General features: G+C 37.2%; 2 protein-coding genes across 3 annotated transcripts; one reads left to right on the top strand and one right to left on the bottom strand.

The window, feature by feature from the left end:
- Window positions 1-258: 258 nt before the first annotated feature.
- On the bottom strand, window positions 259-9100 carry LOC127644198 (coiled-coil domain-containing protein 86-like). Of its 2 annotated transcripts, XR_007970627.1 has the most exons (5): window positions 8463-9100; window positions 6096-6225; window positions 5893-5967; window positions 2811-3591; window positions 259-1286 (listed from the first exon to the last, which is right to left on the bottom strand). XR_007970627.1 is itself a non-coding variant. In XM_052127256.1 (4 exons), the coding sequence occupies exons 1-4, from the start codon at window positions 8987-8989 to the stop codon at window positions 3481-3483; spliced, it is 843 nt and encodes a 280-aa protein (XP_051983216.1). In that variant the 5' UTR covers window positions 8990-9100; the 3' UTR covers window positions 2509-3480. The 2 variants fall into 2 exon arrangements, 1 of the variants encoding a protein (XP_051983216.1); XM_052127256.1 differs by lacking the exon at window positions 259-1286 and having other exon boundaries at window positions 2509-3591.
- A 2609-nt stretch (window positions 9101-11709) lies between these two features.
- Window positions 11710-16076, top strand: cldnd1b (claudin domain containing 1b). Its single transcript, XM_052127032.1, has 5 exons — window positions 11710-11752; window positions 12516-13081; window positions 13257-13364; window positions 15539-15676; window positions 15848-16076. Exons 2-5 carry the CDS (start codon window positions 12787-12789, stop codon window positions 16066-16068), a joined length of 762 nt encoding a protein of 253 aa, XP_051982992.1. The 5' UTR covers window positions 11710-11752; window positions 12516-12786; the 3' UTR covers window positions 16069-16076.
- The last annotated feature ends 214 nt before the right edge of the window (window positions 16077-16290 follow it).

The raw sequence follows: 16290 nt of genomic DNA, 5'->3' as shown, positions 1-16290 counted from the left end.
TGAGCAAGGCACTTAACTCCAGGTTGCTCCGGGGGGATTGTCCCTGTAATAATTGCACTGTAAGTCGCTTTGGATAAAAGCGTCTGCCAAATGCATAAATGACTAAATGATTACAGGACATGGTATGGTTGTGTACTTCGATTAACAGAGTAGACAACAAATTGTCAAACAGATTTGAAGGTTCTGCACAAAAATAAAATCAACTTTATTTTCATTTTCACTTTATTTTTCTAAGAAATGAAGAACAACCATTTTAAAAAGTGTAGATGATGCAGAATAGGTGAAACATGACAATTGCTGTACATTATGATTATGCACATTTCACATTATAGTTTCATTTTTTAATTGTTTCTCTTTTCATATTTTCAATTAACATTATTGCAACGAATGTCCCTTCGACCATCAGTTAAAGAAACGCAGTCAATGAAATCTACTATGACAAATTGTTGTCTAAATTAAATAAAAAATACATTAAATCTCATAAAGCTTACAACAATGGTCAAGCAGCTATGATAGTTCACATAATGATAAATGAAGCTGTCGCTTTGTGCCTTCTTGGTTATATCGTCGTTCATCTCATGCATTGAAAACCCTATTAAGTTGACTTTCCTCAAAGTAAACTCATTCCCTTAATTGTATTGAGTAATGGGGTCTCCAAAACTTGTGTAATTAAGTTCACTTAACTTGATGTTCATATAGAATGAACTTAACCATTTAAGTTAAGGTAATTAGATGCAAGTAGACTTATCTCATTATTGCTACTTAAATATTGTTTATTGCTTATTGTGGCTTTTTTATGTAGGCTACATGACACTAATTAGCTAACGGTCACAGAAAATGTGCAGATTTAAAGCCCAGCCTTGTGATTGTCCCTCAACATAATGATAAAGGAAACCAGAATAAAGATATGAAGAGATAAAGCAATAAGCTATAAAGAGTAATAAAAAGCAATAAACGGATTCCCATTTAACCTATAGTAACATTTCTGGTAGGTGATGAACACGACTCCAGGCTGGACAGGTTTTCCGTTGCAAGCGATATTCAGTTCCTACAAGCTCTGATCTCATCTTCAGGAACTTCTGCTGCATTTCCCAAAACTGTATCGGTGCTCTTCACCTTCAGAGGAACTTTGGTTCATCAACATTAGTGTATCCAGAAAATGGGTGAACTGGCTGATGAACCTTGAGATTGCTGTTGGTGGTGTTTTCAAATGCCTGATGCAAGGGAACGGACAGAGTGTCTCCGAAGTCTCCATTTACACACTGCCCGTGTCCACAAAGCTCTTGCTGACACACAGATGGAAAGCCCGAAGAGAATTGGGACATTCAGAGAACGTGAGAGAAAATAAACAAGACACAAGCGACAACTGAAATACACTCATTTGACCAGTACATAACACTGCTGAAATTAAGAATTTAAAGGAATATTCTGGCTGCATTTGTTGCCTAATGTTGATTACCACAAAACAGAATTTCAATTTGTCCCTCCTTTTCTTTTAAAAAAGCAAAAATCGAGGTCATAGTGAGGCACTTACAATGGAAGAATATGGGGCAAATTTTGGGATGGTTTAAAGGCAGAAATGATCATTTTATAAAAGCACTTACATTCATAACTCTGTTAAAACTTGTTTAAATCGGCATTTTAAAGTTTTAGGCATTATGTCGCAACGGCAACCAAGTTATAACATTGGATATGTCTTTACACAGAAAAGGTTAGGAAGCGATTGTATCCCACTACAATCATGTTAACACTATTGTTTACATTTTGTGGCTATACTTTTGCAACAGTATTTTAACGTTTACAGAATGCACCATTCACTTACATTGTAAGTGCCTACACAGATAACAGAACTTGGGCCAAATCTGGCTGAAGTCTGGTGTGAGTCCGGTGAACCAAAAGAAACTAAGTAAAGACAGGCATTCATGTGGCTGAACATTTGCTTGAGTCTGGTCGACCAAAATCGGTTGAGATCCGGGCCGAGTCTGGTTTACCAAATGAAAATATGCTGCTGAAATAATGTAAACCAGATTAATTTTTTTTAACGAATGTACTAATCAAAATCAATATTATGCCACAAATTCTGTCGATTGAGCTTAACTTGTTCTGAACCTGGAATATTCCTATAATTATGGATTTCTTTTTAATTCATGGATTTAAATTTGGAAGGACAGGAAGAGGAATTTACTGAACTGTAAAAAACAAAACATAACTGCTAATTATGCGTTTTAAATCCCTGGTGTATATCATAGTTTAACTGAAGTCAGGAAAATGTGTCAAAACAATTAACAAAACATTTTTAATGTGTTATGCAAAAATAAAAATTGACATCAAAATGTAAATCTATTGATTATACAGGATAATATATAGATTTAATGAAGAATTCTTCCACAGTGGATGAAATATTCATTAAATACCAATTTAAGATTATTAATATCTAACGTTTCTGGAATTTCCCATGTTTTGTGTACGATAACATAATTCACACTGAAAAATATACTTACAGCAGTTCTGATTGTTTTATTTCCGTTTCAATTCTAATTAAATTCCAGTTTAAGTTAAATATTTGTCACCACAATTCAAATTGTAATTAGAGGCATTTTCGATTCAATTCTTAACGCCTGTATGCACAACCCCGATGCATAATCCTTTCATGTTCAAAAATGCATGTAATAGTAATTGCTACATTTAATTTGACCTTAGAACATCAGTCATGCTGAGGGTAAAGTTTCTAAAGTTTAACCACCTTTTATAAACTCTTGTGATAAATTACTATCCGCATTAAAACAATCTTAATTAAAAACTTGTTTTACCAGTGGATCATAATCCTCTTCAGTCACACCGTCTTGAAAGCTGTCCATCCTTAAAGCAACTTGTTCCTTGGCTTGTTGTTCGCTCAAGCTAGTCCTAGCTTTACAGCCAATATGAGGAAAGTACCTGATTTACCATGAAACAGACTCCTGCAATCAACATTTACGACTTCTATCTCACAAATTCAAAGTTGTTCACACGGTAATTTTACTTATTCCACCACGCAATGTAAAAAGACCCAGAATAAATCGAAAGGAAAAGAATAAGCACATTAACTAGATAAATATTAAACCATTAAACAATAAACATTTGCCAAAGTGGAAAGTCCCAAAGCAGTTTCTGAGAAATGACACTTTGAGAGGAAAAAAATCATGTTACTATTACATAAGTTCACACAAAGATGTGTTGGGTGACAGATGTCAATGAAATGAACATTTATTTGCATTTCAATTTGCTGTACACACGTATTACATCAGAACATAGTCACTCATTCCTACTCCTGGAGAACCATCTTCCTGCAGGGTTTATTTCCAACCTTGTCTTTGCCAGACAGAGGTCAGCGTGCCAGTGGTACAGACGGGCACACGGTGTATATCAATAACAGCAAGTTTAGTTGTAAAGATATTCTCACATCAACTAAACCCCCTATGAGCTGCTGTTTGTTTTCCCTGCTCATTTCTTGACACTAGGTGGCGTTTTCTGCAGCACTGAGAGCGTGTCTCTCTTTTCAATCTTCCTCAGCTGTTTCTTCTTCATTCTCTTGATCTTTGCAGTATTCTTAATCTGAGAGGGGCAAAGCAGTAAGGAGTTAAGAGGAAATGGAGACAAAAAAATATCTTTCTAAACACCAATAATAATAATACATATAGCTGTAAGAAGCAATTACAAGGTCAAGCACACCAATGGCAAATATTCTGAATGAATTTAGATATCCGGTGATGATTTTAAGCAAAGTGGTGAAACAAAGTCATAAGTTTAATGACTTAATGCTTGTGCTTCTGCAGTAGCTGGCCTGATAAGTGTTGGACTTTGGACTAGGGCTAAAAGAGAACCTAAAGTCCCATAGAAGTGACAGGAATTGACATGGTTGCTTCAGTAAATGTACTTTTCATGTCGAATTTGCTTTTAAAACATCATCAGTTAGGTTTAGGCATTCTTTAAGGGTAAGGATATATGTTTTCTTCACCTCTCATTTACATTTTTTAACCCTATCGGTTACAGTTGAAGTCACAAGTTTACAAACACCTTAGCCAAATTACATTTAAACTCAGTTTTTCACAATTCCTTACATTTAATCGTAGAAAACATTCCCTGTCTTAGGTCAGTTAGGATCACTATTTAAAAATTTTGAAAAGTCAGAATAATAGTAGAGAGAATTATTTATTTCAGCTTGTATTTCTCTCATCACATTCCCAGTGGGTCAGAAGTTTAGATACACTTTGTTAGTATTCGGTAGCATTGCCTTTAAATTTTTTAACTTGGGTCAAATGTTTTAGGTATCCTTGCTTACACACGCTTTTTCGGATTGAGATCAGGGCTTTGTGATGGCCACTCCAATAGCTTAACTTTACCACAACTTTGGAGGTATGCTTGGGGTCATTGTCCATTTGTGACCGAGCTTTAACTTCCTGGCTGAAGACTTGAGATGTTGCTTCAATAAATCCACATACTTTTCCTTCCTCATGATATCATCTATTTTGTGAAGTGCACCAGTCCCTCCTGTAGCAAAGCACCCCCACAACATGATGCTGCCACCCCCATGCTTCACAGTTGGGATGCTGTTCTTCGATTTGCAAGCCTCACCCTTTTTCCTCCAAACATAACGATGGTCATTATGGCCAAACCGTTCGATTTGAAAATTTCTCCAAAAAGTAAGATCTTTGTCCCCATGTGCACTTGCAAAACTGTAGTCTTTTTTTTGGTGGTTTTGGAACAGCGGCTTCTTCCTTGCTGAGCAGCCTTTCAGGTTATGTCGATATAGGACTTGTTTTACTGTGGATATAGATACTCGTCTACCGTTTCCTCCAGCATCTTCACAAGGTCCTTTGTTGTTGTTCTGGGATTGACAGAATGCATCTCCTTCCTGAGTGGTATGCGTAGCATGATCCTATGGTGCTTATACTTGCGTACTATTGTTTGTACAGATGAACGTGGTACCTTCAGGCATTTGGAAATAGCTTAAAGATGAACCAGACTTGTGGAGGTCCTCAATTTTTAGCTTGGCTGATTTCTTTTCATTTTCCCATGATGTCAAGCAAAGAAGCACTGAGTTTGAAGGTAGGCCTTAAAATACATCCACAGATACAATTCCAATTCAATACACCTCCTATAAGCAGCTCCAAGCTGTTTAAAGGCACTGTTAACAGTGTATGTAAACCTCTGACCCCCTGGAATTGTGATATAGTCAATTAGAAGTGAAACAAACAATTGTTGGAAAAATTACTCGTGTCATGCACAAAAGTAGATGCCTTAAAGGACTTGCCAAAACTATAGTTTGCTAATATGAAATCTGTGGAATGGTTAAAAAATGTGTTTTAATCACTTCAATCTAAGTGCACGTAAACTTCAGCTGAAGGTTCAGGTTACGTTTTTAGGTTAGGGAGGTACGTTTTACTCACTAAAATAATATTCACCTTATAAACCCTGTCTGATCCCAACATGATTGCATTTGCTTTTGGCACCCCAGCTGGACATTTAGTTTGGAAACTGCAGCCAAACGTGTAATTAAGTAGGTAATTTTGGTTTGCAAAAATGTTGCCACGGTCACATAAATTTCATGAGATTGGGATTAATTTTTGTCTCGAGTGTCCCTAGATGATACAAAGCAAATTTTGTGTAAATTGGATGTGCGGCCTAGGAGTTTGAAAAGTAGGTTATAAATTACATTTAAATTGGCAGACCAGAAATATGACCAACCAAGGAAAATTTGCTTGAGTTGCCTATAAAGAGTCAAATAGGTCACTTATGAGGTTCCAATTTCAGTTAGGATGATGCCTTAGAAGGCAGCTGCCTATATAAGCAGTGACAGCAAGCCAATGTTAAAAATGACTGAATTTTGAAAGATATGACATATTCTGTATTTACCACTTGCACAATCTCTGCTTTTCTCTCATTTTCTGCTCGTCTTCGCAGATTTTCTGCTCTCCTCTTCTTCTTGTCCTGAAAAAAAAAGAACATAAAACTAAAAGTCCATAGTACACCTGAACTATGTGCTACTTTGTGGGAGTGTTGAAAAGTATTCAATTCAATACAAAGAAAAGCTTGCAGTTTTGGATGCCCAAACTTGCCTCTTTCTCCTTGGCCTTCTCGTCTTTGAGCTGCTGGTGGTACTGCTTCACTAGCTGCTTTTCTCTCTTGGCCTCCATCTTCTTTTCCCATGATGTACGCAGAGGTTTGTCTCTCAACAGAGCAGAGAACCTAGAAAACACAGTTACACATCACGCATTGAACACGCAAACACATGGTGGTCCACACTTTTTAGCCACCTAGAAATGCGCTCTCCCTGTCAATCATTTTGCATGTTGGGTTTGATGGCTGCAGATTGGCTGACATGTGTTTGGGGGTGGAGTTTTGTAGAGAGGGCTTGTGGTTGACGGGATTTAATATACAGCTCTGGAATTAACCATTTATAGGTGTGCGCTTGAGTAAAATTAATGAACATTTTTGTTTTATTCTATAAAATACTGACAACTTTTCTCCCAAATTCCAAATAAAAATATCATCATTTAGAGCATTTATTTGAAGAAAATGACAACTGGTCAAAATAAGAAAAAAGATGCAGTGTTTACAGACCTCGAATAATCAGGATGTGTGGCATGGAGCATTGTCCTGCTGGAAAAACAATCCTCAACCTTGTACATGGATTGATTCATGCATCCTTCACAAAGACGAATCTGCCCGATTTCAGCCTTACTGAAGCACCCTCAGATCATCACCGATCCTCCATCAAATATCACTGTGGGTGTGAGACACTGTGGCTTGAAGGCCTCTCCAGATCAAGGTTATCCTGCTTCCTTCTGCTCTGACAATGTTCCCCAACTCTGAGGATTGGTTTTACCAGCAGGACAATGCTCCATGCCACACAGGGGGTCAATCAAGGTGTGGATGGAGGACCACCGGATCAAGACCCTGTCATGGCCAGCCCAATCTACAGACCTGAACCCCATTGAAACATCTGGAATGTGATCAAGAGGAAGATGGATGGCCACAAGCCTTCAAACAAAGCCAAGCTGCTTGAATTTTTGCACCAGGAGTGGCATAAAGTCACCCAACAGCAATGTGAAAGACTGGTAGAGGGCATGCCAACATGCATGAAGGCTGTGATTGAAAATCAGGATTATTCCACCAAATCTTCATTTCTGAACTCTTCCTAAGTTAAAATATTATTATTGTGTTGTTTAAAAATGAATATGAACTTGCTTTCTTTGCATTATTTGAGGTCTGAAAACACATCATGCATTTTGTTATTTTGATCAGTTTTCATTTTCTGCAAATAAATGCTCTAAATTTGACATTATTTGGATTTGAAATGTTGGCAGAAATGTTCATTTTACTCTGCAGTGGTCTCCAAAGCTGTATATTTTTGGGGTCCGACAGAACACTCATGTACTTATACTCGTGCTCGTTATAATGCTCTGATACCAAAAACCGATTTCATCAGATGTAAGAATGTCATCCTGTAAACTTTCAGCACTCAAATTAAAATCCAGTTGTGTCCTAGTGGATTATTAAACTGCAAAAGCTGTGATTTAATGAGATAAATATACAGTTTGCAAGTGCTGCGCACATCAAAGTGAACGTGTGGACAACCCCGCCTGCTCGTACCTTTTAGAGATCTTTGGCTCATACACAGAAAACACCATGAGCATTGCACATTCTGTTTGTAGCAGATGACAATGAAGAGCACTAAATCACTTTGAAGAGCGAGGCACATTCAGACTACATATTTATTTAATTAGCAGGCTTTTGCGTTTTAATCATCACTTTGGGTCACGTGGTGACCTGCTTTTCTGGAGGTGAGAAACTAGCGTCAAAAACACACAGGAATAGCTTCACTCTAAAATAAAAGCTCCATTTAAATAGAAAAAAGTATGACAGAAATATATCACTACTGTATTGTTATGTAATACTCACTGTTATACTACTACTTATAAAACAATAGTAATAGTACTATATTCTGGCAATATCACAAATCTGTGATAAGCAAAAATGTTTTATTAAAAAAAACTTTGTATTTTGGATTGTGCTGTGAGGTTCTGTATTAATATAAAATTAATATATTTTTTAATTAAACGAATTTAATTATTTAGACACCATTCTTATTAAAACATTTAAATAAACTGGTGATACAGAATTCAGAAAAAATTATAATATAATAAAAAAATACATTAAAAAAAAACAAGTATCGGTATCAGGGAGTACTCTACTCATTCTCAAAAAAAAAATTTTTAATATATTTATTGAGGTTTTCGGGGTAGTAAGTGATAATGTAATCCCAAAATTTTATGTTACATTCGTATTTGATAAATATAAATGGCACAAAAACATCAAGAATGAACATGTAGATTCAACAAACAAAAAAGTCCAACAAAGTCTGGACATCTGACATTGAGAATAATAATAATAATAATAACACTGTAAAGAATAAAGTTCACCTTTGCTTGTTACGGTCTTTCCACACTCTTCCAGATTTGGGTTTCCCAAGAGGAACTATCTTACTTAGCTTATCACTTGATTCTGAGCGAGTCCTTTTTTGGGCCTTTTTCTCAGTGTGAGTGGAACATGTGGACCCTGTGTCGGTGTTATTCACCACGTTCTCCTTCTCAGTGTTCTGATCTGAACCTATTAAATCGATTTGCTTTTCCTCTGTTGTTGCTGATGCAGTTGCGTCTGTTAAATCTGGACACGCTGTTTCTGTACTCGAGGTGCACTGGTCAGTTGTGTCTGCTGTAGATACATCGGCAGGTTTTACAGGCGGGGATTCCGTGTTCTCTGCGGGATCTTCTCGGATAACAGACTTTCTGGTGCGGCGGACGGGAGTTTTGGTGGTTGGTGCGCCGGAGTCCAGCAGCGCCGCGGGCGCTCGAACTCTGCGGCCGCTCCGTGTGCGACTCACCACGGGAGGATCCTCTTCACCGTCTCCACTGTCTGTGTGTATTTCCTTGTTCCTTGACGCAGACATCTTTGGCGTTTTATCGGTCAATTTAACAGAAAAAATAATTAAATAATATCGTTTAATAAAACATGTGCCCAAACACACGTGTATTCGCCCTGTTTCTCTAAGAACCGGGGAAGAATGAGTGTGTGCAGAAGTGATGACACCTAGTGGTTGGGAGACGCGTAGCAGCCATAATAAAGGACATTTTACCAGCTATGAGTAAATCGAAGCTTTCTAAAGCTTTGAATCAGTTGAACCATTTGATTGATTCACTACTAAACGATTCACTGTTCAAAGCACTCGAAACACACTTGTCACAATACCAATATTTTTTTTGTTTAGTTTATTAATTATTATATATTTTTATTTTTTTTATTAACACCACATAATATACAACAGTATACAGATATATACAGAAAATACCAGAGTGTGCAAAATGTTAATTCCTTACTCAAAAAGATAACCACGAAAAATAAAGTCCCATCTGCGGGTTTGTTCTTGCCTACTTACTCACGTGTCTTACGTATTTCCGGTGTTTGGCCACTAGTGTTCAAGTACACCTGTGTGACTTTTTATTGCATGTTGGTACTAGGGTTGCCACTTTTGAAGTTTTAAAATAAGGGACACTTAACCACATCCTCCACAGTTTTAGCAATAGGCCTAAATACGTAATATATATTAATAAAACAATTTATACCCTTTCTTATATGCTGAAATCAGACCTTTCCTGACCCCTGACTTATACAAAAATTAATCTTTTATATGTAAAAAAATATATTTATTTTTATCTCCTTTATCTTATTTATGTATACATTTTGGTTGGTTTATATGTATTATTATTTTTTATTTATTTTTTAAATCCACAGTTTTAGCACCATTTGTGGACTTTTCGAACGGTCGTTTACCCACCACCATATGCTAATTTTCCAACTTATATCAATGTTAAATTAGCGATTAATTTCACCATGATGCCATATGATTAGCTTAAATATGAGACATATCGTGTCCGTATTGATTCGATACGGGACACATAATTTGATCTTTAAATATCGGGACGATCCCGTATTGAGACACTCGTAGACTTATAAGCAATTTAGTTCTACTTGTTTCACAATGCACTGCATAAATCTCAATTTAAAACAATAAAAACTTTATTCTATAAAGCTGTGTGTTCCATTAATATCTACTCATACAAACCATATAAATTATATGCTTTTATCATTTATGTAAGACGATCAAAGACTGCTTTACATAACTTATCAGTTTGTGGTTTCATACAACAAATAAAAAGCATTAAAATGTATATTTTAAATACATAAAGATAAGAAAGAACTGGTGGTAGTAGTTGATGCATTTTTAATTTATAATAACATTTACTGGACCACATATCTGGCTGATAAATGACCAGCGGTTTTAGGCAAGAACAAACAAAATAATGTGATTATTTGGTGAGAAGGATAACAAAGAGATATATAAATATACACATAAATAATATTTTGTAATTATGATGCTGCTATTAAATGATCCCTAACACGTTATAAAATGTTGAATATTTGAATTTATACTAAAATAAATATATGTCCCAGCTGCCTCCGCTTCTGAGAAGTCCATCTGCGCATCATATCACGTGACTCGTTGTGCATGACACCGCAGTGACTCAGCGTGTGGAAGCTCATGCTACTCTCCACGATCCATGCACAACTCACCACACGCCCCATTGAGAGGGAGAACCACTAATCACCACCACAAGGAGGTTACCCCATGTGACTCTTCCCTCCCTAGCAACTGGGCCAATTTGGTTGCTTAGGAGACCTGAACTCCAGGGGTGCTAATCAGTGTCAATACTAGCTGAGCTACCCAGGCCCCCTTATCTTCCTTTTTTACTATAAATCTCCACTTTCACATTCTTCTTCTTTTGTTTTTGGTGATTTGCATTATTTGTGTACATCGCCACCTATTGGTCAGGGAGTAAATAATAACATTTTTGATCTTTGAAATTCGAATGGATTACATTTATGCTGCCGTTATGTGCTTTTTTTTTTAGCTTCATAGTTTTGGAACCTATAGTGACTTGCATTATATGGACCTACAGAGCTGAGATATTCTACTGAAAATCTTATTTTGTGTTCTGCAGAAGAAAGAAAATCATACTCATGGGATGGCATGAGGGTGAGTAAATGATGAGAGAATATTCAATTTGGGGTGAACTATCCCTTTAATCTTATAGGGCCTTTAATCAGAATGAGAGGTTTGGGTGTACAGCAGGGCTGTTTATTTTTGCACACTATAGCCTTTGTTGACTTACACACTATAATATCACAGTGACATTATGAACCATTTTTATGTATATGTTGTTTTCTTTTCTTTTAAAGCCATCCAGGAACAAAATTTGCATGTAAATAAACAAAGTGGACTATTTTATTTACTGTATTTTTTATCAATTTACTGTATGTGAGATACACATAACTACTGCTGGGAAGTACCTTTTCTCAATATAACGAAACAAAATATCTGCTTGAGTTGGCTTACATTAAGGTGTCTACATTTTTGACATTAAGGATTTTATTAAGCCGATTTATGTAGTTTAATAAAACGGGACTGAATGTTTTAGAGTGAGACAAACCAACTGATATCACAAAACATCACGGATTGATAAATAAATGCTTCTCAAATGCTTCTCGAACGTACACTGTCTGCTCGTGCACGCTCGGATCGATGTAGTGATATGCACGCGCACGTCTAACCGGAAATGGATTCATCAGCTGCGCAAAGGGTTTGTACAATATGGTAAGTGACATCTTTGGCAGGTAACATTTTGTTGCTTTAAACAATCAGATATTTCGACGTTTTTTGTCATTCAGTGGACGGTTTAGTATTATACCCACAACAGTACAGTTAAATATTCAATTCGCTGTTTTATTTCTGAAATTATCGAGTATGATGCCAAAAACAAACACTAGTCTGTTAGCTTTCATGCTAGTCAACCTCAAACACCGACTTTATCCCTTGTGCGGACTTCGGGACATTTGTTTGTATTTTTAATTTGTGATAATTTTGGCGGTATTAATACAACGGCATACATTTTGCCAAAGGTGTGTATTTTTGGGGGAATTTATATATTTGAACCTCAGTTCCTATAATACACTGTGTACATCAAATAGTTACACTCGGACCTTCAGGACAAAAATGTCCCCGTTAAACGGCAATATTTGATCCCAGTGCCGTTAAAGCATAACATAATTAATTCTGTGGTATTATTATGCTTCCATTCTGGAGCCCTGGCTCAAAAACTTTACATTTGTAATATCTTCCACCAGATGGCGCCATTTCCCTCTTGTTTAGCCTATGGAGCAAATACATGCTTTTTTCCTATTTTCTGTATTGTAGCGCACTGCAGGACAATAGAATAATGATGCAGCTAAAATTGTGTGAATGTGTTTGTAATGTATTTTTAATAACAACAGAGTTTTGTTTGCAAAAACAAAATGAGTGTTGTGACATTTCATTTACCCATAAGCTGAACCTGATTAACTACAGTTCTCTATTTCAGGTAAAACACATCTTTGTGTCTTGAGAAATCACCCTGAGCCAAAGAGGGAGAGATTTGACTTTCTGCATTGGGGATTAGATGAAGATGTTGTCTTATCGTGATGATAATCAGTGCTCATGTGAAGAACCCGTTGTGTAAACCCCAAATAACAGGACAAACGATATGCTATTTCTTCTTACATCAGTCATTACACTTATGACCTAAAAGCACAGTTCATTGTCATTTTTTGCCTCTAACATCTTGTTATAATACCCGATACATTGTCTAAACCATGGTGGACAACCGTTATGCCACAGCGTTGGTCATCGGCTCTGTGCTGAGCATACTTGCCTGTGTCTATCTCTCTGTCGCCATCGGAACACCGAACTGGTACCAGTACCACAGCCAGCTGGCCAGCAATGATGCAAATAATGGTTCAGATCTGCACAACCTGCGGCAGGACTTTGAGGGAGAGGATGTGGATGAGCGGAGCTACAGTGTGGCACTATTCAGGCTTAATGGCACTCTGGGTCTTTGGTGGCGCTGTATTCAAGTTCCCCAAGACTCGTACTGGTTTAAAGAGCCTGGTAAGTAAGTCATCCATTCAGCCAATATCAAAGTTTTTTGAGGCAAACATTCCTTGTGTACTTATGCATTATTGTTAGGCCTCCTGTAATTTCAAGTTTTAAAAAAATTATGCTAACTATCTGTTAATGGATCTCTTTCTCCTCTTTGTCCACTTCCTTTTTTCTTTTTTTCCAGATCCAACACTGGTGACTAAATGTCAGGCCTTTACTTTGCAGCAGCAGTGGGAATCCAAGTATAAATCCCCTGGAAATATCAACAGCGGAGATGATCTGCTCCGCACCTGTACGTCCTGTCTCAAAAACAACCATGTACACATACCTACTCGTAAACATAACAGGGTTCCCACGGTCATGAACAACCTGTAAATGTCCATTTTAACCCTCAAATGCACAGATGTTTTGGCAAACATTATTACATATCGGGTCTTTAGTGAGCTGGCACTAAGGCTGGGCAATAGAAAGATGTTATCGGATATCGATGATAGCTGACAAATATCCCAATGCAGATTGCGTCACTCACTGACAGACGATGAATGACAAAATCAGGAAATGACAAAACCATAGAGCTGGGAAGTTGGCAATTATATAAAATAGCAGCACAGGGTGTGAAATAAGCACCCCGCAACATGCGGGTAGCCTATATTGTGCTATATTGATCTACCCGCCACTGTGCAGTGCAAACGGTAAGATGTTTCAGAATGACACAGGACAAGAAATGCTGTTGGACACCAAGACACACGCGCTTTAAGAAACACACTTTATTATATTTTGATGCGCTTTTTTTTCAGAGGCATGCAGCAGGAGCGTGTCTCGTTGAACACGTGTATGTAAAGCGTTTTCACTCTTCTGTTTCAGTTGTCTGAAAACTGCTTTCGAGAATAGTGTCGTGTGTGAGAATGCTGCAAATGGCGTAAGACCATCTCAGGGGGTGCTGTGAGTTTAGTTCGCTTTATTTTCACGGAGCAGTTCGCCCTTAACATGCCACGCAACTATGCGGGTTCACTTTTATACATGTGTGAGTAAATCATAAAAAAAATACAAAAACACTTTCACATTAAACCTAAAATGTATTTATTTTAATAATGATTATTATTATAATTATAGTTGTCTTTAGACCTTGTATTAGTCATTTTCCTCCTGTTGTCAGAGATGGATACTTGCATGACGGCAAGTGGAAGGGTATATATGATTTTTTGACCACTTCAGTATTTTAATGGCTTTTTTGTGTAGTTTGAAGTGCAATTTGAATTTAGAAATATCTTTTGATTTTTGTGGTTTAACAAATGAATTTAATTTTTAAAACAAAATCAATGAAGCAAGAATATTCACCGATCACTCTGGCCGGTGGGTTGATGTAATTGGATATCGCAATATTTTTTATAAACATATCGTGAACATATTTCTTGCATATCATCCAGCCCTACCTGGCATGTATATAGAAATATCACAAATGGATCAAAATGCCCAGATAGTGTCAAATGTTTAAAACATTTTCAATACTATTTGAAAATTAATAGAATAGAAGACTTTTTTTTTCCAATATATTTTGAGGTTTATTTTTATCTTTAAAAGAGGTGATGCACCAAATATAGAACAAGATAGAGGGGGTGCATTGCTGCAGGAGGGACTGGTGCACTTCACAATATAGATGGCATCATGAGGAAGGAAAATTATGTTTATATATTGAAGCAACATCTCAAGAAGCCAGGAAGTTATAGATTGAAATGGCTCTTTCAAATGGACAATGACCCCAAGCATACCTCAAAGTTGGTGCAAAATGGCTTAAGGACGTCAAAGTCAAGGTTTTGGAGTGGCCTTCACAAAGCCCTGACATCAATCCGATACAAATTTTGTGGGCAGAACTGAAAAAGCGTGTGCGAGCAAGGACGCCTACAAACCTGACTCTGGTACACCAGTTCTGTCTGGAGGAATGGGAGAAAATTCCAGTAACTTATTATGAGAAGCTTGTGGAAGGCTCCCTATACGTTTGACCCAAGTTAAACAATTTAAAGGCAATGCCACCAAATACTAACAAAGTAATTATGAATGTACAATGTGAAAAGTTCAGTGTTGATTTTGGCTAGAGCTCATTGTCTCTGAATTATATTTTATTTATCTGTGAGAAAATTGTATTATTATGCTGACACCCTTGAAAGGGTTTTAAGATTAAGTTTAGAGTATTCACTAATTGAAATAATTAAACATGTTATACAGATTTATTTGTTTTACCTATTATTATATTATAACCTGGATTTCACCATGAAAATAGCTATAGAAGCTAGCATGCTTTTAAAAACAAACAAACAAACAAACAAACAGTGTTTATTCTGAATGTTCAGTTAATTGTTAGTTGTTTTTCCAGACGCTGTTAGAAGTTCACATTGTTTTGGTCGTTACATTATCATTTGCACATACTGAATGCCTTTTAAGGTGTGTTGTGGTTGTGTCTGTCCTCAGGTCTGTGGAAGTGTCAGTTCCTTTTGCCGCTGGTGTCTGTGGGGCTGGTGTTTCTAGGCGCATTGATTGGAGTGTGTGCCTGCCTTTGCCGCAGTATCACACCCACCCTGTTTGTAGGGCTGCTGCATCTACTGGCTGGTAAGACGCACACAACTAACAAGTTTGCCATTAGTATGTTGCTAAGTTAATGACACAATACTCTGATAAGCATGAAAAATACTAAAACATTTTGATACCTTTGGTTACTGAACGCATTATAAATAAATAAGAATATGCATATATTATGTTAATTATGTGTTTTGTTTGCAGGCCTGTGTTCTTTGGCTACTGTATGCTGTTTCCTTGCGGGTGTGCACCTGCTCCATGAGATATCCAATCTGCCTGAGGGGATGGACCACTCTCCAGGCTGGTCCCTGTTCCTGGCGCTGGTCTCTTCTCCACTGCAGATGATGGCTGCTGCACTCTTCATTTGGGCTGCCAGGAGCCACCGCCAACACTACACTCGAATGACAGCCTACAGAGTTGCCTAGGCAACAGAGGACTCGCTATAGTGTTGCTCAAGCAGCTGTCCAGTCTCACAAGAACAACACTCCCATGTTTGCTTAAGTAACTTCTTTACCACTAACAAACAAGCTGTACTTTTAGAAAGGTTGCAAAGGAAACGGCATGAACGCACTGGCCACTATCAGTAGATTCAATTAATGGAATAGTTCATTTAAAATGAAAATTCTGTCATCTACTCACCTTCATGG

Source organism: Xyrauchen texanus, chromosome 5, assembly GCF_025860055.1.
Source record: "Xyrauchen texanus isolate HMW12.3.18 chromosome 5, RBS_HiC_50CHRs, whole genome shotgun sequence".
Lineage (NCBI taxonomy): Eukaryota > Metazoa > Chordata > Actinopteri > Cypriniformes > Catostomidae > Xyrauchen > Xyrauchen texanus.
Note: the sequence above shows the minus strand (reverse complement) of the source record. Positions and strands in the feature narration are given on the sequence as shown.

What these genes read in the sequence shown, in the direction of transcription:
- LOC127644198 (XM_052127256.1), bottom strand. Translation starts at nt 8,989, where the DNA reads ATGTCTGCGTCAAGGAACAAGGAAATACACACAGACAGTGGAGACGGT. An exon ending in AAAGACCGTAACAAGCAAAG is followed by an intron (nt 6,226 to 8,462) that starts GTGAACTTTATT and finishes TGTGTTTTCTAG; the next exon opens with GTTCTCTGCTCTGTTGAGAG. An exon ending in AGAAGGCCAAGGAGAAAGAG is followed by an intron (nt 5,968 to 6,095) that starts GCAAGTTTGGGC and finishes TTTTTTTTTCAG; the next exon opens with GACAAGAAGAAGAGGAGAGC.
- cldnd1b (XM_052127032.1), top strand. Translation starts at nt 12,787, where the DNA reads ATGGTGGACAACCGTTATGCCACAGCGTTGGTCATCGGCTCTGTGCTG. An exon ending in GTACTGGTTTAAAGAGCCTG is followed by an intron (nt 13,082 to 13,256) that starts GTAAGTAAGTCA and finishes CTTTTTTTCCAG; the next exon opens with ATCCAACACTGGTGACTAAA. An exon ending in AGATGATCTGCTCCGCACCT is followed by an intron (nt 13,365 to 15,538) that starts GTACGTCCTGTC and finishes GTCTGTCCTCAG; the next exon opens with GTCTGTGGAAGTGTCAGTTC.